The following is a 26,463-nucleotide window of genomic DNA, read 5'->3' on the forward strand; positions in this document are numbered from 1 at the left end:
GGGAATAAGTTCAATTAGTTTAAATCAAAATTAAAATTAAATGACATTTCTAAAAACAATAAAGTTTTTTATGTTTAAGTAATGAAACACTTACTGAAAAAATTACGCTTTGTCATTGTCACCGTATGTATTTTATAAAGAATCCTTATTAAGACAGAGACAAATGTAAAGGGTAAAAATGTAACTGTTCCAAGAGAAGCCTTTGAAATGTTAAATATTTCCTGACTTTATTGTTGCTCATACCCGCAACTGCAAACTTGAGATAATGGCCTCCCCGTAAGTCTTAGAATTTCTTTTATACATTAATTAATATCAAAATACATTTTAATTTTTTCCATATTATTTGCTTGTTAAATAGATATGATACCCCTTTTTTTAAATAATATGAAGGTTTCCATGCTAATGCAAATACAAAGCTGATTTTGGCTGGTTTTATTTATTTTTTTAAAAGCACATGTTTAAGAAGTGTAATTTAAGAAAAGTTTTCGAAAAATGTTTATAGATATAATTTTATGCTAGCACTTTATACTGATTGAAGTGATAATTGTTTTTACCTTCTCCTAATGAAGCAAACCTGAAAGAATGACGTCGCTATAAGCTTTAGAAAATATTTATATCTTAATAAATATGAAAATATATTTGAATTTTTTCAATACCTATTCCTTGTTATTAGATGATATTTAATACATTTTTCTTAAAAGAAATTTGAAAGCGTTGAAACAAATGCCTAATTAATGTTTTTTTTTTCACAAGAATTACTTAAAAGAATTACAAGAATTTGTTGTTACTTTTTTAAAATTTTTTTAAAATATATTTATTTACTGATACTTTATACTGATCAACCTGATAACTGGTTTTTACTGGCCTCCAATGCTAAAAATCTAATCTTAAGGTGTCCTCCTAAGTTTTTAAAAAATATATTATGCTTTAATAGTATTCCAATTATAATTTTAATTCTCTATTCATTGCTTAGTTGGGTAAAGATCATGCATTTTATACAAAATAAATTATCATATAATAAAATAAATTAGATTATTTTTGCTCAAATTTCTTTTTTTATAACACAATTAGCAGACTCCTGTTAATTGTAGTTAAATAAATTATTTTGAAACATTTTTTTTTATTTATATACTTAAACCTTTATACGACTATTTTTCATTTGACCCCAATGACAAAGTTGACATCAAAATAGGAACGCACATAGCGAATAAGGAGTAAAATTTTGAATAACAAAAAATTACAAATTTTTAAAACTGAAGCAATAATAGTAAATTTTAAAAGCTGTTAATACTTTAAAAAGATGGTCTAGTAATTTTATCTGCGACTTTATTTTGATTAAAACTCTCCTTTGATATTCACAAAATTAATTTTCAATGTTTAAATCATTTAAATAAAATAAAAAATAAGCTAAATGTATATATTTAGTTTAGACATGTAAGTAGGCCAGTGAGCCGGCTCGTTAGGCGAGCTCACTGGCATTCACATTGGGCTCGTGCTCGTGAGGTTGTGAGCTCGAATTCTGCCGGCCGAAGAATCTCCATGCATTAAATTGTGATTGGTGCACGTTAAACCTGTCAGGGTGACAAAGTCGTCCAAGTTCCCATACCAAATCACTATCTCTGGGGGTACTGAATCGGAGATTGATAGTTCTCTGGACAATGTCAAAATTGCGATATGTGGATGAATGAATGTTGTATGAATGAGTCCTCCTTGTATAACGGGCTGTGATGTATGTAGAGGGATGAAGTCGAATTCTTGGTCATAAATGGTGCCACTGAAAAACAAGAAGCGCACCCTTTACCTTAGATTTGCTTGGATTCCCCTAGTAAACCTACCGGTATTGCCAAGTGGCATTAGTAACAGCAAAAGTAACAAGTAGACAGTTTTTACAAGCGCTTTTGAGTTGGTAAATAAAGTGTAATTGTCCCTTTACGAAATTTATTTGATGTAAAATTCTTGCTTCTGGCAATTAAGACGCAGGAATACTTATTTCAATAAAATACATTTGGCGAGCATCTACTCAATGGTTAAGACTTTTGAGCCATCACCGTGCAGAACTAGGGCTCTATCTTTGATGGAGACTTGAAGTCTATTTAGCTTCTGATCGACAAGTTCTATCCGGGAAGTTAAAGGGATTGATGCGTAGTGCTGACCACTACGCCTTCATCATACGATTGATTTCAAAATTGGGTACCTTCCACCTTCATAAACCCTTTGAGTTGGGATATTTGACTGCTGCAGGAGTGCTTTACTTTTAAGGAAATTTTTCTTTAAATTTTTTGCAGTTTTGCTTCCTTATAAAACTATTTATAATAAAATTATTAAGTTATTAATTCCTTACGAAGTTATTAATTATTGTTTATTAGCGAAATTTACTTGATTGAATTTTGCAAATACATTTAATAAATTCATAAAACAGATTTTGAATATGTAATGAAAATTTATAAAATAAAATAAAAATTTCTTGGATTTTCTGTAATTGATGGAGTTTCCAACTTTAAACTAAAAATCATTGATTACATAAATTTAGCAAATCTTGACTGTTGGATAAAATTAATACGTTAGACGTATCGCTATTTCTCGGTATTAAATATGGTAAGAACCGACTCTGCCGCTGTTCAGGTTGCTCAACTAAAATGTTAAATTCAATTTTGCTGCGCAAAAACTACAATACTTTTAACTCGAAATTACGAAATTGTGTTGAAAAATACTCGCACAATAAACCAAAAATATTTTACATTTGGTATTTTGTTCAGGAATGACTAAGTGTTAAACTTGTTTAAAAGATAATATACGGATCGCACTAGAGGCCCAGGAATGCAACTGCATTGCAAAAAAAAAAAAAAAAAAAAAAAAAAAAAAAAAAAAAAAAAAATTNAAAAAAAAAAAAAAAAAAAAAAAAAAAAAAAACTTTATCAAATTATCGGCATTTAGAGTGTCGGTACTTTTTACCGTAAAATGTTATGGAAATTTATACCTTATTTTTACAGTAATATTTATTGTAAAATCACTGAGTAACTGTAGTTGAATAATTATAACTTACGATTTATAACTTACGAATTATAACTTATATACTATAAATATAAGGTATAATATTTTATGGTAAAATTAATTTTATGCATGACACACTCAGGTGCCGGTATTTTCTACCGTTATTCGATCTGGAATTTTTTACGGTGTACAGAGTTGAAGTCTGAGATGATACAAGTCCCATTTTTATGTAGGAACTTAATACGTTTTTTTCCGAACGTCTTATATAGTATTGCAATTCTAAGTATTTAATTTGGGAATTTTTAGATACATTTTTTTCTTTACGAAACATTTTTTTTGTACAAAAACTATTAGAGTTAGAAGCTGAAAATTAAGAGGGTATGTAATCAAATGCATAAGGAGTGCGGGGGAATAAAACAAATTTAAGATTCGATTATTATTCCAAGGATTATCAATTGTTAAACTTGCAATAAAAAAACATGTTTCAAATGCTATGACAGAGATGAAATGCGACGTTCTGAAAAGGCCATTTTCGTTTATAAGCTTAAAGTGAATTTTTTCTTAAATTTTAATTTGTTTACAAGTTATTACAGTTTTTAAGGGCTTTTTCCACTGACAACCATGGGAGCTATGCCGGAGGTAGTTTAACTACCGGTAGGGTCTCCCAAGCCGGACAGGTCCTCGTAGGGTAGGAGCCTGACTAAATGGGATACCACCAAGAGCTAAGTCGGTTCTCTACCTATTCTTTTAGGTGCTCTGGTCCTTGGGACTAACAAAGGCTGCAATTTTTCCCCATCCAAACTGTTTATAATTACTATGTTGATTACGAAAAAAAAAGAGATTCCAAATTCCAAAATGCAAATTCTTAATGTGTAAAAAAGCATTTTTTTGTGATTTTAAAAATCGATGAATAATTAGTTCTATACAGAAAAGAAAATCATGATCCTTTAAATCCTTTTAAATCCTATTTTCTTCCAGTGAATGATTAATACTTCGTAACATTATTAATTGCTTTAATCATTTCCATAAACACTGAGAAAAAAAGTTTCAGATCAAAGCAACCAGAATATGGTAAAAATTAATAAATAATAGAATTAATTTTTAATTTAACAGTAAAACAGGATTTGATGAAATATAATAAAATTTGGTAAATGTGGTAAGATTCAGCAATTTTATTATGATACCTTAGAGCATGGCATAAAAGCCAATTTTTCGGCTAAACTTAATTTTCATTATTGTAATTTCTACGAAATGTGTTAATAAGAACTATAATTTTAGAAACCAGAAGTTTCGATAAACCGTTACCATATGAACGGAAAAATTACCAAATTATCAGCCTTTAATTCCGTATATTTTTGTTTGGGTAATTAGAACTATGGCTTTTCTTAACAGAATTTTTTTTAACGGTTACCATACAGTGCGATGATTTACTAGATTTTTTTCTACATTTACCTACAGTTTGAAAAAATTTCCTCTGAGATTATAGTCAGTAATCGGCAAAAGGCTATCCAATCAGTGACTGCAAATGAATACATTTTTTAATAAGTCTTGTAAAGAATTTTTAAGTTAATATGTATGTTTTCATTAAATATGTATGTTTTCATTATTAAATAGCGATATTTTTGCAGTAAAAAGAGCTGTGACGATGAAAATGAGGGAGAAAAGGTCATAAAGCAATCTTTTACACCAAAATGGAGTGTAAGTATTATATATTTTAGGAAAATAAAATTAAATAAATGCATTGTAAAACACAGAACTGCGCAATACTTTTGCTTTTTTGAATAAGATTTAAGATAAAGTACTTATGCCGGATTTCAAACTTTACGTAAATACTAATACAGATATTTTAAATTTTACGTGAGCTTGAAATAACTATAACCTTATATATTGAGCAGTTTCAACTTCTAATTTCATACTTTTCAATTTTCTGTAAATGCAATTTTAAATATAGTCAATAATTAATATAGCTCTCGTAAAATGTTGACTGACTAAAATTCGTCTTTTAGTGATTATTTTCTGTTGTTTAATGATCAGGGAAATTTTTTTTGAATTTAAATATTCGTTTGCTTACATGTTGAGAAAAATCAGATTTATGAAAGCTTCTTGGAATTTTCTGGGTTAAATAAAGGCAATTAAACGTATTTCCTAAACTTAAGCGTAACTCGCGAGTTAATTACGTTTGGAACTTAGTGTTTAAAATTGCTGGAATATGAAAGTTAACTTTCAAATTTTCTTTAATTTTTCTTAGGGAAATATTTATCGTCTGCAAAAATGTAAAATAAATTAAGTAATATTTTTTTTCAATGGAATTTTTTTTTATTCAATTCGTTTTCAATTGATTTTGAGACGGGAGATACAAATTTTAACTTATCAAAGACAGGGGTTGGTGAGTGGGGAGAGCAGTGATTCGATCTTTGAAAATTGTGATATATTAGTTTTTTTTAGTACAAACCACAGTATCGACAAAAACTATTTTGCCAGTAATAAGTGGATCAAAACTAGGAATAACATTTTCTTAGGGGGTATACTTGAGAGATTTGTTGTGTGTGTATACATATAAATCAGCTTGAATTGCACATAATTAAGTGGGTAATTGATTAAACGCTCATAAAACTTGTCAAAACTTTAGACTTTTAATAATGGTTGTTAATCAATTTTGAAACAAGGAATGCGAGATGAGGCTATTAGGTACATTGCGAGATAAATTAAAATTTTCTATTGTAGTGAAAAGTGATTAACGACGCAATTGAATAAGGCAATAATGATTTATATATCTATTCAAAGTGTTGCCAATCTGTCTTCTAAAAGAATAATATAGCATTAGAAAGGGTCGAGTAGAAAAAAAAGACTATGATGGATCTTTAAAACATCTGGAAGTCGTTATCTTCGCACATTTAAGAAGTGTAATTAGAATTTGTTTGTATCAAGGACAGTATGAAAAAGAAATATTGTGAACATAATTCATTAAAAAATATCTTATTTGACTAAATTACTTGCATGTTTCACAATTGTTTGTAAAATTTTTAATATACATATGTCCAACTGTTTTTTGTTTGTTTATGGATTTTAGGTACCACTCCTATTTGTGAAGGTTTAAACTTTCTTCTTTCATTAAAAATATCTTTCTTTTAGCATGGCTTAAAACATTTGTAATGAGTTGTTGGATTGAAAGTGTTTAAAAAAATAAATTAGTTAAAAATAATTATTTCGTTAAAAAGGTTTTATGAATTATTAAAAAAAATCGAAAAACTTTTTTTCATTTTTCAAATTTTTTTCAAAAATTTTCCAAAAATTACAATTTTGTTATTCTTATGGGCTTACTAAAAATGATCAAGCGCGTAAAGTGAATAACGGTTCTTGCTATTTCTTTAACGTTTGTAATTTTGGATGAGAATAAATATATAACTTTTTTATGGACTTAAATTTCTGCAATTTCTGCAATTAAAAAGTTTGACATAAAAACATAATAATTCAAATATATTATTCTATCGATATTATTAATTAATTGAATATGTTTCTTTAACGTAAATTAATATTTAATTGAAATAAAAACTAAATCGCCATTGAGGAAGATGGTGTACCGAATTTTAAATCCTGTTTAATTGCAAAATGATACTTGAAGGTGATAATAGTCTTCTTTTAACTTTTCTTTTCCCTCAATCAAATACGTTTTGATGATTTATTCGATAAAGCTTTGTTGTTGTTGTTGTAGTTCATTTACGTCACACTAGAGCTGCACAATGGGCTATTGGCGACGGTCTGGGAAACATCCCTGAGGATGATCCGAAGACATGCCATCACAATTTTGATCCTCTGCAGAGGGGATGGCACCCCCGCTTCGGTAGCCCGACGACCTGCACGCTAAGTCGAGCACTTTACGGTTGCACAGTTTAACGTGGACCCATACAGCACACCCTCGGTCCCTACGCAGACTGATCCAAGTGGTCACCCACCCGCACAATGACCGCAGCCAGTGATGCTTGACTTCTGTGATCTGCTGGGAACCGTGTCTTAACGATCAGTCTACTGCGGGACTCGATAATGCTTTGATAATCATTATTATGCTGAGGTTTTGAAATCCCTCAGTTGGCGTAGTGGCAGGGACGGATTAAGCGTACGGGGGCCCTAGGCCTTTCAAATTGGGGGGGCCTTTAGATTAAATTTTTTTTCTCGTATATTTTTTATTTACTTAAATATAAAAGTATTTATATATCTTTTCATTTAAGAAAACATATTTAAAATTAAAATAAATAATAATAAATTAAATTTTACTTTATTTTGTTAAATTAGAACTAAAAAATAATCATAACATTTTAAAAAAAATTATGTAAATATGTAAAATAAAATATGTAAAGCATAATGCTACAATTATGTAATACATTATGTAAAAACATTAAACGTATTTCATTAATATACATTTGAAATTGACTTTTTTTAAAAAAAAATAATTGTTTTTCTTATTATTTTAAATTTATTTTCAAAATTTTTTTTAAGGGGCCCCTAATCATTTGGGGCCTTAGGCCATGGCCTAGTCTGGCGAATGGGTAATCCGGACTGTGTAGTGGATTGAGTTTTCCCTTACAACGGCTTGGCCCGAGGTTCGATTCTCCATGTTAAAAGCTGTATGCCTGATTGGCCTTCATTTTCTTCTATCGGGTCTTAGTAGTTTGGAATCCACTCCAATGTAATGACACTGGTTTGATAAGAGGCAGAAATAATCAACGCTTGGCTGAGCGGTTAGGAAGAAAATTGCCGAGACCTCGTGATTACTACCATCCACCATTCCCTAATTGAAAAAGTGATTGCGTAATGGAAGCATGCGCTAGTATCATCTTCGTGTCTTCATTAAGAGGACGCCATTTCCGTTTCAAATTCTCTTTTCTCTCCATAAGTAATATAAAATTTATAATACAGAAAAAGTGAGTTCAGACTAACCTAGAATCAGCCTCGATGCCTCAAATACTGAAAAAAAAATTTCAAAATATCAAAAGGAAAAAAAATATGACTCAGGCTTGCGTAGCTGGGAAATTCTTTTCCGATAATTTGCTTGAATTTTGATATTTTCTAAATTTTTTCAGCATTTAAAACTTTATGGCTCACTCTAGGTTTGTTTGACTCACTATTTCTATACTTTAATTTAGTTATGGAGGCAAGAGCGATTTTGCGACGAAACTTTTTTCCAGTGGTGTAGCGGCGTCCCCTTAAGAATTAATCCCAGACCAGCAGCCCAAAACAGCGACATTAACTATCAAACTGCAGATTTTTTTGCACATTTTATAGGATTTCTAACCTGCGATAAGAAATTATTAAATAATTTTTTTGGCTATAGCTTCTGTTTGTTTTTCAGATCGATGCTAAAAATGGAGTACACTTGTGGTGCCGATCTCAAGCTTCAGGAGATCAGTGTTACGTTTCTAGTGATATTTGTGTAGTAAGTGAAAAGTTTATGTCAACATGTAACGTTACTTTGCTAAAAAGTTCTTTTCACACCCAAAAATTTTGCCATTAAAAATTTTCCTAAATTAAAAATGCTTTTCTACGATTGATGTCAAGACAAGATTCACAAAACTACTTCCCTTACAATGATTCTTCGATCGATCAAATCTTGTTATCATGCAGGTTATCCTGCGTGATAGCGATTATCATGCAGGTTTTATGTAGGATATCTTGCATGGTAACGAAAGATAGCACCATGATAGCAGGATATCCTGCATGATATCATGGAATAAACTTCAAGGCTGTGGTTATCACACTTATGAAGCTTTCGAGCTCTCGTGTCTTTTTCATATTCTACCGAAGTAACTACCAATTTTTTAAATAAGAAAAATCTTACATTTAGTTTATTAGTTCAGCGCAAGAATCAAGGTTAGTTAGTCAACCGGAGCGTTACGCTATATACCCAAAACTTCTTCGCAAGCTAATAGTATTTCTCGATTGAAGGTTCGGCGATCAGTACCGTCTTTAATCATGGGCACACCTGGGCATTTCCCCGGGGTCCCAGGCACTCAAGGGGCCCTTGAGAATCTTACTTTTTATAAATTGTGTTCAAAGAATAAACAATATATATATTCTAAAATAAATATATTTATTATTTATTTTAGCCTTATATATTTTCTAAAATAAATATATTCTATTATATAAAGTGTGCATTTTTTTCTACAAATAGTGATCAATTATCATGCAAACACCAATAATTTGAATAGTTTATCAACAAGAAAACTTAAAAAAGCAATTGAAATCCATTTTTCAACGTTCCAATGAACATTTTATGTACTTGGGCATTGAAAGATGTTTTAATAACTATTTAGTGTGACAAAATAATTCATATCTTTTGAATTTATTTTAATTTGTTATACCTTTATGTCCATTTAATTTAATTTCATTACATGAATTAACTTCCATAATTTTGAAAATTACTTTATTATTTGAGGATTACAACAGCTTAGCATCTTATATATTTTTTTAAAAATTATACATAGTTTAAAAAATTTTTATTCGAGTTTTTGAGGTGATCAAAAATAGTCTAAATTTGTTGAAATTATTGCATCATATCTTAAAAATTATTTACTTTATGTAAAGTATTTTAGTTCGTTTTTAAACATTATGGTATGTTCTAGGGGTCTAGAACATTTTTGTGCTGCCCGGGGGCCCTGTATGCTATTAAGACGGCCCTGTCGGCGTTCAATGGATTAAAGGTAAATAGAATACAACATGAGAATTAAGGATTTTATGGCGAATCCATGATTAGAACTATCATCAACGATATTTGGAGGGCGTATTTTTCATTATGAATTAGCTATTATTTTATTTTGATTTGTTTTTGAATCAGCAATTTTATTTATCAGAACTATCTTAATTGTATGTAATTTTTATTTTTTTGAATGGTTATTGACGAAAGCATTCAAATAGGCACAGAAATCGAATTTTAAATTCGTGATATAAAACTGAAAGATGCAACTGTTTTTTAGAAAAAAATGTAATTTCGTTACCTAAACTACAATTTTATTTTTAATAATTTAAACAAAACGGGCCGAAACAAAACTTCGAGTCAAAAAATACAAATTTCAAAAGTAAATAAAGTTTTAAGATTGTTATGAGTGTTGAGAATAGTCATACTTTCAATTTCAAAAATTTTATATTTTTTGTTAAATTAGAAATGAAAAACTGCTCACTTTTAAGCATTTAAGTGCTTTGTTTTGTTTCAGTTCTAATTTATTACTAGCATACCCTATAGTTAGATACTAAAATTGACAGAAAAACTGATTCAACGTTGAGCCATAATATTTAAAAACTATAACAATGAGCAAATTTCTTGTAACCTAAAAGCGATGTTAAAGTAAAGCATTGTAACGTCACCTTGAGCCATAATACGGAGAAAGTTTGCAGCAATCTGAATAAGATGTTTAATTCATTAATTCATATGCTTAATTCATATGTCTGAATTAAATGTTTAATTCATAATGTTATAATCTTTGTTCATTCGATAAGGGAAGCGAATTTTCTGCAATTTGATTAAAGAGCTTAATTCAACCATCATACAAAGCAATTTTTCTGCAACCTGAGTGAAATGTTTAATTCTACCAGAAGGGAGCAATTTTGTTGCAACCGGAATGAGGTTTTAAATTGAAACAAAACACTGATACTTTCAGCCATAATAGGGTGGAAGTTTCCCGCAACCAGAATAAGGTGTCTAATTCAACCATAATACGAAGCAAATTTTTTGCAACCTGAATAAGGTGTTTTATTCAACCATAATAGGAAGCAAGCTGAATACTAAACTGAACTAAGCAAAATATTGACACCTTTAGCCGTAATAGCAAACAAGTTTTTCGCAACCGTAATAAGGTATTTAATTCAATCATATTAGGAGCAAGGTAGTTGCAACCTGAGCAAGGTGTTAACTTTAACCATCCACTTTGGACAAAACATAATATCCTAAAGTTATATTTAAAATGTACGATTATGTAGTTCAACGCAGAATTATATTAATACTGCAACAAATATGAAGGATATAATGGTTCTAGGGGAAATTTAAACGATATAATGGTTCACCAAGCTTTAAAACTTCTAACAGTGTATACACATTTTATACACTCTTTATTTTTTTCTTGAAAGTCATGAACAATTCAAATTTTTTTTCTGTAAATATTTTTGTGACAATGGCAACAGATGATGGCAGTAAGCAGGCAATTGGCCAACTTCCTTACAAACAGTTTATCGAACAATGGATGCCAACAATTAAAAATTTTACTTGCACTGGCACTACATTTTATCTTTAATGACACAACATCATGCCAAAATTTTTATTTTACTGCTTCTTTAATTAAATCCTGATCACATAAGTCTTAATGGCTCTTGTATCTAAAGATGATTCTACGGGGAAAAAAATAGATTCAAGATGAGTTCAATAAAAAAAAAACTTGCTACTTGAAATTTCACAAAAAAATCAACAACAAAAAATCATAAACCATCAAAGAGTATTGCAAAAGGGTTATTTTACTGCATGAGTTTCTTAACAAATCTAAAAAAGAAAGTAATCCTTTAAATACTTTTGTTTCTGTGGGTGGTTAAAAGAAGCAGAAGTAGTAGTCCATACATTCTTAATATTTTTTACCCTTCGAAAAAAAATGTGGTCAAAACTACGAGAATAAAATAAAGTTAACCTTGTTTCTGGCTCTATGGAAGCACCAAAAAGCAAGGTATTTTTTCCCGAAGGGCTTTGCCAACGTTTAGTAAATATTATATCCTAATATATGATAAAATTTGGTGAATGTGGTAAAGTAATTTGGTAATTCTACTATGATACCTTAGAGCTTGGCATAAGAACAATTTATCGATTAAATTTACATTTTAGTTTTGTGTTTTTTATTAAATAAATGGCAATAAGAACTATAATTTTGAAAACACCAGAATTTCAGGTAAACCATTAGCACATGAACGAAAAATCATTAAATGAATGGTTTAAACACTATATATTTTGAATTTTTTATTCAAAATTATAATTTTTTTAAATCGGAATTGTCATTACCATTCAGTGCGGTAATTTAAAAGAATATTTCCTTCTTGCACATATTTGTCGTACTAGTTAGTTCACAGGGTAATGAGGAAAAAATAAATAATTCTTTTTTTTTTAAGATGGAAAACACATTACCACTTAACACACTAAACGTAGCAGAGATGCCAACTTGCTCCAGACAGCGAATAAATATTTTCGAGCGGTAGTTCATTAATTGTGATTCTAGGTTTAATAAATTCAATTTATTAGGTTTTTATCTACCTCTATTTTTAAATAATTAAAAAGCTTATATAATTCACTACTTTGTTGTTGTTAAGTCATGCTAAACCTTTTAAAAAATAAGCAAAATTAGTCAAATATTTGCAAATTTTATCTTGCAGTTATTTGCCGTTTTTTAAATTATTTTGGTTTGTTCGGCGCAGTTGGCATCTCTGACGTAGTTTATAAAATATTAATTTCTTTCTTTTTTCATCTTTTAAAAGCCTATCGATTTAAATGAACAGTGTTAGAGGCAGAAAGTAGACATACGACCGCAAAGAATTAAAAAAATAAATGATTGAGAACTGTTTTTTCGTTGATTTTAAATGTATGATCGATAAATTAAAATTGAATATAAATTATCGTTGAGTTAGAACGATAATTGAAATTGAATATGGTTCTCGAGAATAAAGAAGCATTACTCGGCAAATCTTCAAAATTGGCCTGGTTCCGGTATCCGGTACTAAAATTCCTTAGCACAGTACAGGTGACAAAAACTTGATCGACCCGCGACATCCCTAGTAATTATTATGCATTCTTAAAACCACTTCTATTGCTGGAAAATAATTGGAATTTGCAATGGATCAGCCTAAAGATTGCTGGGAAGCCTTTTTTTAAATCCAGTTCCTAACAAAGTTAGTATTTTTACGAGCATAGTTATTGCTGAAAAAAATCCACTGCAATTTACAACGCATTAGCATAAGTATTACAGGGAAGAATATTTTTACTCCAGTTCCTAGCGAAGTTAACATTCTTGAAATCATACTTATTGCTGAAAGAATTCCCTGTAATTTAAAACGCATTAGCATAAGTACTGCAGGGAAAAAATTCTCATTTTCAGTTCCTAACGAAGTTAACATTCTTAAAAGCATGCTGAGAAAATCCACTAGAACTTGCAAAGCGTTAGCATAAGTATTAGAGGGAAGAATTTTTTAATTCCAGTTCCTAACGATCTTAGAAGCATAGCTATTGCTGAAAAATTCCACTGAAATTTACAACGCATTAGCATAAATATTGCAGGGAAGAATTTTTTAATTTCAGTTCTTCCTAACGAAGGTAGCATTCTTAAAATCGTATTTATTGCTGAAAAAATCCACTGGAATTTACAACGCAGTAGCATAAATATTACAGGGAAGAATTTTTTAATTTCAGTTCTTCCAAACGAAGGTAGCATTTTTAAAATCGTATTTATTGCTTAAAAAATCCACTAAAATTTACAACACATTAGCATAAATATTGCACGGAAATTTTTTTTAATTTTAGTTCTTCCTAACGAAGGTAGCATTCTTAAAATCGTATTTATTGCTGAAAAAATCCACTGGAATTTACAACGCATTAACCTAAGTATTGCTGGGAAGCCTTTTTTAAATCCAGTTCCTTACAAAGTTAACATTTTTAAGAGCATAGTTATTACTGAAAAAATCCCCTGTAATTTACAACGCATTAGCATAAGTATTACAGGTGAGAATATTTTTATTCCAGTTCCTAGCGAAGTTAACATTCTTGAAATCATATTTATTGCTAAAAAAATTCCCTGGAATTTAAAGCGCATTAGTATAAGTATTGCGGGGAAGAATTTTTTATTTCCAGTTCCTAACGAAGTTAACATTCTTAAAAGCATAGTTATTGCTGAAAAAATCCACTAGAACTTGCAAAGCGTTAGCATAAGTATTGCAGGGAAGAACTTTTTAATTCCAGTTCCCATCGATCCTAAAAGCATAGTTATTGCTGAAATTTACAACGCATTAGCATAAATATTGCAGGGAAGAATTTTGTAATTTCAGTTCCTAACAAAGGTAGCATTGTAAAATCATATTTATTGCTGAAAAAATTCACTGGAATTTACAACGTATTAGCATAAATATTGCAGGGAAGAATCTTTTAATTTCAGTTCCTAACGAAGGTAGCATTTTTAAAATCGTATTTATTGCTGAAAAAATCCACTAAAATTTACAACACATTAGCATAAATATTGCACGGAAAAATTTTTTAATTTTAGTTCTTCCTAACGAAGGTAGCATTCTTAAAATCGTATATATTGCTGAAAAAATTCACTGGAATTTACAACGCATTAGCATAAATATTGCAGGGAAGAATTTTTTAATTTCAGTTCCTAAAGAAGGTAGCATTCTTAAAATCGTATTTATTGCTGAAAAAATCCACTGGAATTTACAACGCATTAACGTAAATACTGCTTAGGCGAGATTTTAAGTCTACTATGTAACGAACTGATAAACTGGGGAAAGTTTGTTTTCTTCGGAAATAGTGGCTTGGAAAAAATTCATTACTCCGCCAAACTTTCCCCGTTTAAAATAAATAAACAGGGAGAAAAAAAAAGTCTGAATTGACGAACTTTTTGTCTATCTTGCTTTTTAAAGAGTTGGAACTATTTCCAAGCATCAGAGTAACCTTGTATTTAGTTTTTACTTTTGTCGGCAAAACGTGATGATGAAGATTCATCAACTTAAAAAACATTTGGTCTTAAAATGAGAATCAAATAAACAAAATACATGCATGAAAAAGAATAAGAGGAAAGAGTCAAAAGAAAAAGAAAAAAAAATTTTGCTGAAAAAAAAAAGTATTCTCCTAGGTGAAACTGACAAATAGATACCAAGTTACTAATAGCTCAAATTAGTTAATGTTATTGAAGACTAATAATAAGGTAGAATTGTTACTTTTATTTGCGATGAAACTTAAAAAAAATCTGTCTACTTAAAAATAAATATTTTTAAACGAACATTAATATGCATAAACAAAATCAGAAAAAATGGTAAAAATTAATTTTTTGTCCATAAAAAAAACTTAGTATTTTTTTTAACTTAATATTTTTTTTAAAATTTTTACGTTAAAAATCTTTTTTGTTAAATGCAAAAAATAAAGATCTAAAACAATATTTTTTTCAAAAATCTTTAAAGACATTAAAAAAATGACTATGAATAAAATTCTAAAGATTTTAAGTAAGTCTACTTATAACTTATAGTTACCAATAATAATTTATTAATATTTACACGGAGACCCAACCAAAAATAAAACTTATGACTCTTATTATATTTATTACTCTCCAAATGTAATGATTTTTCAAAAAAATATTACATTTTTGAAATACTAATACTCCGGAAACTGATTGTTTATATGGCCGATTCAAATTTCATTTTTTAAGTTAGTCTACTTATACGATTTTAAGTAAGTCTACTTATAACTTATAGTTACCATTAATAATTTATTAATATTTACACGGAGATCCAACCAAAAATAAAACTTATGACTCTTATTATACTTATTACTCTCTAAATGTAATCATTTTTCAAAAAAATATTACATTTTTGAAATANGTCAATAAAAACAAAACTTAGTTTTTTTTTTTTTTTTAACATTTTTTGGTCAAAAATCTTTTTCGTTAAATGCAAAAAATAAAAATCATAAACAATATTTTTTTAAAAAATCTTTAAAGGCAATAAAAAATTACTATGAATAAAATTCTAAAGATTTTAAGTAAGTCTACTTATAACTTATAGTTACCATTAATAATTTATTAATATTTACACGGAGACCCAACTAAAAATAAAACGTATGACTCTTATTATACTTATTACTCTCTAAATGTTACTCGTTAAATGCAAAAAAAAATCTTACACAATATTTTTTTCAAAAATCTTTTAAGACATTAAAAAAATAACTATGAATAAAATTCTAAAGATTTTAAGTAAGTCTACTTATAACTTATAGTTACTAATAATAATTTATTAATTTTTACACGGAGACCCAACCAAAAATAAAACATATGACTTTTATTATACTTATTACTCTCTAAATGTAATGATTTTTCAAAAAAATATTAAATTTTCGAAATACTAATACTCCGGAAACTGATTGTTTATAAGGCCGATTCAAATTTCATTTTCTTCATTTAAATCTATAAAAATGATTCCATAATATAGAACTCAAATTTCGAGATTTATAAATTCTGAACATGTAAAAAAATACATTTTATACATTGTTTCATAAAACTTAATAAAAATTAGTTCCAGTTATTATGATGGCATTGATCGCCATTACTAATATTTCAGTAGTAGTATCATCTTTGACCTTTTGCTGTTACATATACGTCTTAATTTGGATGTAATAAATCGATAATTATCCGAAAGTAAAAATTTGATTTATTAAGCAAATATTAGTTTGTCAAAAATGACCATACTTAAAATATAAAAATAATAAAGAAAAGAAATCCCTTAAAGGGATCAAGATAANGTAATAAATCGATAATTATCCGAAAGTAAAAATTTGATTTATTAAGCAAATATTAGTTTGTCAAAAATGACTATATTTAAAATATAAAAATAATAAAGAAAAGAAATCCCTTAAAGGGATCAAGATAACATTCTCTACATAGGAAATTATCTTTTATTTTCAAACGGTTGGGACTGGGAGGCCCGAAAGAGCACACCCCAGTTGCACAAATTTGAAATTGAAAGTGAATGAGTTTGTTCCCAACGGACAGTTAGGAGCATGGAGAGGATATCCAAGGCTGGCGAATTATCGAAAGATAACATAGTCAAAATAAAGCCAATCCCTTATAATCAATATTAGGATTGAAAATACTTTGGCGATAACGAATCGCCAACAAGACTGTGAGAATTAGTATAACCATGTAACTGAAACATATATGTGGTAAGAAATTAATAATAAAGAGTTATAAATAGATTTTTGTTTTCGGTTAGGCGAGGCAGTGATTTAATGAACCTACATTAGTATTGAAATAAAAAGTTGGCCTTTACATTGATCAATAAGAAAATACTGATATCGGGTAATTCTTTTGGCAATAATATCGGGTTTGGTCAACGGGATAATCCCAACGTGCCTCATTCCTCTTTGGGATTATCCCGTCGACCTGCCCTCGCTCGCCAAATCCTTTGGCGCTAGTTTTTAGGTTTGGCAATAATATCGGGTTTGTAGAAAATGGTCGACGGGATAATCACAAAATACCAAAATATTTCATGTTCGCTTTTTATAAAAATTAGCAAATTGATTTAATTTAAATACAATTCGATTAGTAATGATTAAAATATAAGTTTAAGTAATTAAAAAAAATTAAAAGCTAGGAAATATGTAATGCCTATTGTGGCATCATAGTTATACTCTAAATTCCACCTCTAGATTACAATCAGTGACCGGCCAAAAGCGTTAAAGTGACTGACCGTAAAAATACATTTGGCTAGTAAAGTTATCTTGATCATAAAAGCACAAGTCTGACCGTATTTTTTTTCCTAGCCACTGACCACTCATAAAAATCATGCTAGTAAAAATAATCGAATTATTTAGGCCGTGAAGGTGTTTGAGAACTAAGGCGAACCACAGAATGAGGTGAAAGAATGTAGTGCTGCCATCTATCGAGAAGTGAAAAAGTTACATGTTTGTTTTTCATATTCACCAACATAGAGGGAAAGCGAGAAGAGATCTTTGGCACCAGTTGGGTGTTCGGAAATTTTTTTTTTCCTGTAAAAATATCATTTTTCATTTAGATTTCTTAGAGTATACCTAAAATTTTTTAATTACCCTTGAACAATTGCGATTGCAATTTCGGATTTTAAAATCCCATCATTTCAAATAAATTTATTACTTTTTTTACTCACTTTGCGGGCACCAAAATTAAAAAATAAACTAGCACATTGAATATCTTTTGATCTAATGAATAGATTATAATGAATTATATCACATATTTTCACATAATTGTTATTTATGGGGATAGGTTCTTTATAACACATATATTAAAACCAGAATACTTTTTTCTTCCAATCATTTAGTACTCGTTCTTTTCCCAATACCTCTTTTTCTTCATAAAGAAAGTAATTCCTCTTTATCTCCCAGAATTTTTTCAATAATATCTGGAAAAAAAATCATTCTCTAGGGTATTCTTTCTCTGTATTTGATGACGTGTTCTTCTTTTTATTCTTGCCAGATTCTAGCCTATAATTTGCGTGGGGGATAAATGATTCCAAACCTTTTAGGAAGCTTGACGAATCATCATTTTTGACAACAGTCGAGAGAAGAAAAAAAAAATTGTACTCGTAAAAATGCGTGTTCTTACTCTTTCCGACACTTGTGCTAGCGAATGAGCCTCTACATTATGGCAAGAGATCAGCAAAAATTCGTTTTTAAGTCATTTTTATTGTGTGATTCATTATAATTACGTAATGAGCTTAGGAATCCTAACATTTGACTTTTTCGACTTGCTAATGAAGTTAAATAGTCGAACGCAAGAATTCTTTAATTTATTTCACTAACAAGTAATAATTTAAACAATTTCAATACAAAATATATAAAGAAGATTATATATTATCAATACAAATTATACAAAATATATTAGTATGAATCTAAATGATTTAGACACTAGCTAGACGTATGACGTAATTCTCAATTTTTTTCTGTAAAAAAAGTTTCTTCCCATAATTGTCTTTACAGGTTATTTATTTTAGTGAAAACTTTTTGAGTGAACAATTCCATCTATGACCATTTTCTGTTTAGTTTCAAAAAGTTCATTTTCAAAATTTCGATACATACAAAAAAAATTTTAAAAAAATTAAAGGAACATATTTTTATTTATCAATTTTTTTAAAATTATTATTATTATTTTTTTTTTGCTTAATTTGTGCAAAAATTTCATTGCTGAATTCGAACTATTTTGAGATCTATATAGCATGAATTTTAAAATTTGATTTGATACATATGATTACGTCAAACATTGTGATCTAAAGCTTTAAAGAAAATAAATCATGCTTGAAGATAACACTGGCAGACAAATTTTTTGCTGTATTTATACAAATACTTAATCTTGCCTGATTCGGGAGTGGAGAGAAATTATATTTGCTCCTAATGGCAGAGATTTTTAAATGGCAGAGATACATTTTATAGTAAATGTAAACATGAAGGCTTGTACTCATGTCTAAATGAATGCACCCATGAAAAAGACATGAAGAATAGCTTATGATATTCCAGAAAATTGCATTTAAAAACTCAACATGCATTTTTTAATATGCATGATCAACCAGAGTAAAATCATTAAACTTGAAAACCATAACCAGTTTAAATCCGTAATAAAATCATTCTAAAAAGCAAGCAATAATGGTATTAATTAAACGTTAAAAAATCATCGTTTCATTGCATGATATTAGATTTATGTGGCAGTTACAATAAAATGTCATATTAGTCAAGAATCACTCATTTACGATTTGTTTTACAGCATTAGAAGAACAGGTATTCAGTTTATAACTGATAAAGTTAATAAGTAATAAAAACATTTCATTATTATTTTCCATTATTACTCTGAGAAAAAAATTACTGTCAAAACTACCAGAATATGGTAAAATTTACCGTGTTTCTGGTTCTATGGCAACACCAAAAGGTATGATAACTTTTATCGAAGCGCTGTGGTAATTATTTTAGTAAAATTAACAAGAAAGCATGGTTATATGTAATGTGATAAAATTTTGTAATTTTATCCAACCCCCGCGCCGCGGATCGGTATCGGACCGTGGTTTGAATTATGCCGGGGTGCCCAAAGGACTTGAAATTATTTACATTTTATTTGCTGTGGTGTATTTTACCCGGGTTTGTACAACTTCCGATTGACAACCGGGTTACAATCGGTTAACCGGAAGCTCAGAAACGTCACCAATACAGCGTATGTAGTTGTACTTCATTTAGAATACACGTTTAAAAACAATTAAATTAAAATTATTTAACAATTAAATCAAAACAATCACGGACAGCTGCAAAATTATCAAACGTTGACCGTCCGCAGGGATATAAAGGTTGGAGAGCATTACGTAAGAGCATCACATTAAAACCAATTATTCGGTTAAATTTATTTTTCAATTTAGTATATTTTACTAAACGTTTGGCAATAAGAACTATAATTTTAAAAACCAGAATTTGAGGTAAACCGTTATCATATGAAAGGAAAAATTACCAAATGAATGGTTTAAATATCGTATATTTTGCATTTTACGATAAAAATTATGTTTTTTTTTCAAGGAAAATGTCATTGCCATACAATACGGTAATTTGCCAGATTTTTCTTCTCAACGTAGATGACTTTTACTGAATTTTAATTGAAAACAATATTTTTCAAATGCTACTGAATCGTATGTTTGGAAACACCGGCAAACAAACATTAATTTTAAGCACTGCGATCGTTATCTTAAAGCACGGTAGTTTTAAAAACTCGGAAAAGAGATCTGTATCAGATGGTTCAACTAATTACAAGATAGATGAGAATGTAACTATTATACTCAACTTACATGGCTCTTTCAATTACTGCAACCTTAAACAAATAGTTAAAGCATTTTCTTTCTTAGTTAAACAAACACGCATATCTTTCTTTTAGCATAAACTAAATATTTGATTTAAATGTAGATTTTTGAAGTGAGATTGCCAATAAATTTGTGTAATATGTATAAAATAAAATATGGTTAAATATCTTGATTTAAATTGCTTTCAGTTTGGTAGTTTTGTTTATTCTTCTAAAGTTTTGTGTATTTATTTCAATTAATATCTGAAGAGGAAATATTTAGCTATTTATTTGTATCAGTAGTCATATTTTATAATACTACTAAGGGGCTAAGCCCCCCTGATCGCTGGCGCTCTCGGATCCGGATGATTGCTTCGCAATTGTTATTCCTTATCAGAAAACAGTTTTTCTACTAAAGCTAAAATTATTCACGTAACATGTATGTACTAAAAAGAATTCTGTTCGTTTACGCTTGTGCCTTCACTTTCCAAGCCCAAATATTTTATCTATTAGTATTATAAGTATTTAGATTAATTGATGAACAGAAGTAATTTTTTGAAGTACTCAGTTTTTTAAAATAACATTTATATTCTTATAACATTATATTGTTCAAACAAATTTGATGAGTTCACAACCATAATTTAATATTTTCGCTTACCAAACGGGTGGATATATTAAATACCATTTTTGCTTGCATCTCAGTGTGAATGAAGCTGATCGTTAGCTCTAAATCAGTTAACAAATCTCTTGAACTGTAATTTAAAACTGTATATTAATCTTATTTGATCAAAAATAATAATTGTAAAATAATTAATAAAATTAGAGCACCTTTCTAATAATTTTATCTTAAAATGCATCGCAGAATTACATTATAATAATAACAATAAAAAAAAACAATTCTCTTAGTTTTAAACTCTTGAATTAAAAGCGTAATAATAGCTGTGCAGTAGCTTTAAATTAGGGATACAAAAATATTTATAAAAAAACAGTACCTTTACGACTTTATTTATTTCAGACTTATGATACTGTAATTTCAACAAAGTAAAATTATTAAGTTTAAATTATATTCTAATAGAATCGAGAACTTAATCAGATGACAAAAATATAAGTTAATAACCGCAAGAAAAAAATATTGGGATATCTGAAATAAAGCATTTTTTAATTTTAAAGCACAGAGAAAAATACGGACCATTCTGAAAAATTTTGATTTAATGATTGGATCTTTATGTTCTAGATCTCAATCTTAACACTAGAAAGACGGAAAATTAGCATATATCTATATTGCCCAAAAGCAGTCAAAATGACTGCATTGTGAATGCGTAAATAAATCTATTTAAAATTAATTTTTAACATTTATTGTATTATTTACAGTTTTACAACAAGTTATTAGTAAATATTAACAATAAAAAAATTATATGTTGCGCAAAAAGTCACAAAATTCTAAGAAATTGCGTCATTATATACATCATTGTTTTTCTAATTGAAATTAAAAGCAGTCAAAATGACTTTCTTAGACAATCTAGTGTTAATGATTTGAGGGAGTGATCTCTGCTAATTAATAAATGCAGATAATATTTTTGAAAAAAAAATTGGACACAAAAACGTTCCTTCTTTGAATAAACATACATATTTTTTTCAACTGATCTAGAAATGATCACGTATCAACTGATGACCAATTGAAAGTAAAAGATTATAAATAGCAGCGTTGCTTCAAACAAAATCTTGAAAGAGTATGCCAAACGCTTTATCATTGTCATCAAGTCACATCTGTTGTTGACTTATTTACGAGTCTTATTAAAAGAAGCAAACTTACGAGAAAGACAGAAAGAGGCATTTGAGGAAGAAAACAGTTCTCAGACAGAAATTCTCTATCACATTCTTGAAAGAGTATGTCCGATGCCTCCAAACAGTCATCAAATCACATTTGTGGTTGCCTTATTTAAAAGTTTCATCAAAAGAAGCTAATTTACGAGAAGGACCAAAAAAGGCATTTGACGATGAAAGCAGTTCTCAGACTGACTTTCTTGATCACATTCTTGAAAGAGTATGTCAGATGCCTCAAAACAGTCATCAAATCACATTTGTGGTTGCCTTAATTGAAAATCTCATCAAAAGAAGCAAATTTACTAGAAGGACCAAAAAAGGCATTTGACGATGAAAGCAATTCTCAGACAGACTTTCTTGATCACATTCTTGAAAGAGTATGTCAAATGCCTCAAAACAGTCATCAAATCACATTTGTGGTTGCTTTATTTGAAAATCTCATCAAAAGAAGCAAATTTACGAGAAGGACCAAAAAAGGCATTTGACGATGAAAGCAATTCTCAGACAGAAGTTCTTGATCACATTCTTGAAAGAGTATGTCAGATGCTTCAAAACAGTCATCAAATCACATTTGTGGTTGCCTTAATTGAATATCTCATCAAAAGAAGCAAATATACGAGAAGGACCAAAAAAGGCATTTGAGGATGAAAGCAGTTCTCAGACAGAAGTTCGCGATTACATGAGTTGTAACGTATTTTAAAACATGCTTACCTAATTTCATAATAAAAGAAGCAAATTTACGGGCAAAACTAAAGAAGGAATTTATCGAAGAAAGCTGTTCACAGACAGAAGTTTCTGATCACATTAGTCTTGAAAGGCTATGTCAGACACTCTACCACCGCCAGCAAGTCTCATTTGTGCTTAGATAATTTGAGAGTCTCTTAAAAAAAGGCAAATTTACGAGCAAGACCAAAAAGAGTAGTTCTCAGACGAAAATTCCCGATCACATAAGTCATGAAGGAGTTTGTCAGACGCTTTACCACAATCATCTAGTCACATTTATGCTGACCTAATTTGGGAATCTTCTCGAAAAAAAAAACTTCGAACAAGACCATAAAAGGCATATTCTGTGATTTAAATAAAACTTTGGCAATAAACTATAAAAAATTTGGAGATTAAATTTGTTCATTTTGTTGTTCCAACACTTTAAGTCAGAAATCAAATTTAAATTGGTTTAATGTCAACACTTTAACGAATTCTCTGGTTTATAGCAAACATTTTCTACTTGAGTCTATCTTTTCTTTAATTCATTTAATTCAAAATTGTTTTTTTTCAGGATCGAGGATCTAGAATTAAATGCTCCTCTTGTAAGATAATTGTTCACGAAGATTGTAAGAGTATACTAACTGATAAGGTAATTTTAAAAATTATATTTATATTGCTGTTTTCATTTTTATTTATTCATTTTAACAATTTTTCCTTCAAATCACCTGCATGATGTGCTTATTTACTTTAATTAGTTGTTTTAAAATAGTTGTGCTCCAAGGTAACTTAAAAATATAAATATTTCAAGTAAATTTAGAAATAAATAAACAAAAAAAATCATCAGTGTTCGCGTATTGATTCGATTACAACCAGTGATATTTTTTTCGAGAAGTATAATTTATTTTAAGTTGCATGCACAAGAAAATTAAGAGGCTATAGTATTGATGCGTTTATTGCATTGAAAACGAAAATAAACTTTGAATGCATTTCTCTTGAAAGATAATTGTATTGTATTGATCGCAGTACAGTTTAAACTTCATTGAAAATTTGCTTAAATATCAGAATTTTAAATTATGTTATGTCCAAAAATGCTTCTCTGTTTGAAATATGTATTAATTTTTTTTTAAACTATAAAGAGTGTATAGGTGAAAAAAAATCCAAATTTCGCAAAAAAAAGTCTAAAAAAGGCGCCAAACATTTTACTACATGAATTTCCGTTTATACTACATAATATGCATCAATAATGAGTGAGTGGAATTTTTTTTCACATTTGTGCGCTTTAATCCTTTTTATACGTATTACAGCAATGCACATAATTCCGGCATAGAAATTCATGACTAAATATAAAATATGAGAATTCCTGCATGACTTTATATAGTCCTTATTTATACTGAATAGGCATAACATTACTAGAAATTACTTTAAATTCAAACTAAGAGATCAAGCATTGCGTAAAATCTATTTTACCGTAAAATCCATTTTTACCTTATATTATTCAGTAAATTTTACAATAATATTTATTTGATTAGAGTGAATCAGTGTAATAACATTTTACGGTAATAATTACAGTAAAAATATGGAAATAGAATTTCTTGTTCCAGTAAAATGTACCGGATATATAATTAACTGCAATGCGCATATTACCGGCATAATAATACACGACCAACTATGAAATATGATAAATACTGCATCACTTTATATAGTCCTTATTAATAATAATTAGACATAACGTTACTAGAAATTACTTTAAATTCAAATTAAGAAATCAAGCATTCCGTGAAATCAATTTTACCGTAAAATTTATTTTTACCATAAAATATTATACCGCTCATTTTACATTAATATTATAGTAACATTTACATAACATTATAGTATATTAGGGTAATAATTACCTTAAAAATATGGAAATAAAATTTCTTGTTCCGGTAAAATGTACCCGCTGCCGGAGTGACGATAATTTAAAAAAAAATTGTGAAATTTCAAATCATGCTTTTCTTTACTGATTCATTTTCGACATAGTATTGTGCTATATCAGATTTTGAACTTCATTGGTAGTATATACTTTTTTTTATATACAATTTTTATACTTAATTTCAAATTTTTGTTTTTGAAAGAAAAAAACTTTTTTATAATTTTTTAAATTGGGTTATTTTATTTATATTTATTTATCCGTTTTATTTTTATTATTGTTATTTTCTATTATTTTTTTATTTTGCATTATTTAAGCTCTTATTGTGCTGTTATTCCTTAAGGGTCGAGATTTTCTTGTTTACTTTTAGAATAAAGAGTATTTGCGTGATAACGTGTTTTCTTTCGGGAAACACTATTTTTTTGTTCCTTGTGATATTGATTTTTGTTCATTGTTATTCAAAAAGCTTTGCATGGAAGTTTTGGTGCTTTTTTTCAAACTTTGTTTGTAGGTTTTAGGTAAATATACCATAAAAAACAGAATATATAATTCAAATTTAGTAAAATATGCATACATATTGTATGTTTGGAATATTATATGAAATTACGGTATTTAAATGATCGTTAATACTTCAACTCACTATTGTTGCTTGTAAATATTGCAATAATTATGAAGAAATAAGATTACAATAACTCACTAGTTTTAACTATATAGTACGAACTAGTAAATATTCTACTGCGTTTAGCATAGCTACTTATCCAAACTTTTTAATCATTAGCTTTTGAAAAATTATAAAAACAAGTTTCGAAGCACTTTTTTTATATCATTTAATTATATAAATGACCATTCTCAGATCTATAAATGACCTGCCTTACAATTTTTGAAACTTTGTTATGTAAACCAGGATTTATGGTTATGAAATATTAGTCATTTTATAATTTCTTTATGCTTTGGTTTTATAAACTTCTGGCTGAAAAAAAAAAACAATTGCTGTATATCTTATAAATTAATAGTAGTACGTTAAAAAATCTATAATATTCATTCATTTATCAGGTTGGAAACGGAATGGCCTGGTTGATAGGGCGTTGGGCCTATGACCAAGAGGTCGAGAGTTCTATCCAGGGCCATCTATCCGTCCAAAAGGTCGTGAGTGCCGGATGAAGACTCTCCGCTTAGTAAATACTGACTGGTCCACGTTAAATCCGTTGGGTCTCAAAGTCCTCCTTGTTTCCATAACAAATCATTCCTTTCGGGGTACTGAATTGGAGATTGGTCGTTCTCTGGTTCAGGTCAAAATTATGATCTTCAGATGAGTTACCTTTTATATGGGTTGTGACGTATGGGTGTGGCAGAAGTCGAATTCTTGGCAATAGATGGCTCAATTGTAAAACAAGATGAAGCGCACTACTACTGCCTTAATGGCATACAACAACAACATTAATCAAGATATATATTAGGCATAACATTACTAGA

The 26,463-nt window shown here is 28.9% G+C and overlaps 1 protein-coding gene across 1 annotated transcript in view; it reads left to right on the plus strand.

Annotated features, from left to right (window-relative positions):
• The first annotated feature begins 221 nt into the window (after positions 1-221).
• The window catches only part of LOC107449338 (retinal degeneration A), an 86,615-nt gene continuing 60,373 nt past the window's right edge, over positions 222-26,463 (plus strand). Inside the window, exons 1-5 of the mRNA XM_071181234.1 lie at positions 222-276; positions 4,620-4,689; positions 8,339-8,422; positions 9,609-9,686; positions 23,653-23,730. Of these exons, the coding sequence (XP_071037335.1) occupies positions 266-276; positions 4,620-4,689; positions 8,339-8,422; positions 9,609-9,686; positions 23,653-23,730 (321 nt within the window). The 5' untranslated portion in view covers positions 222-265. The remainder of the gene's footprint in view (positions 277-4,619; positions 4,690-8,338; positions 8,423-9,608; positions 9,687-23,652; positions 23,731-26,463) is intronic.

The sequence above is a fragment of the Parasteatoda tepidariorum genome, chromosome 5 (assembly GCF_043381705.1).
Source record: "Parasteatoda tepidariorum isolate YZ-2023 chromosome 5, CAS_Ptep_4.0, whole genome shotgun sequence".
In the NCBI taxonomy this organism is placed as follows: domain Eukaryota; kingdom Metazoa; phylum Arthropoda; class Arachnida; order Araneae; family Theridiidae; genus Parasteatoda; species Parasteatoda tepidariorum.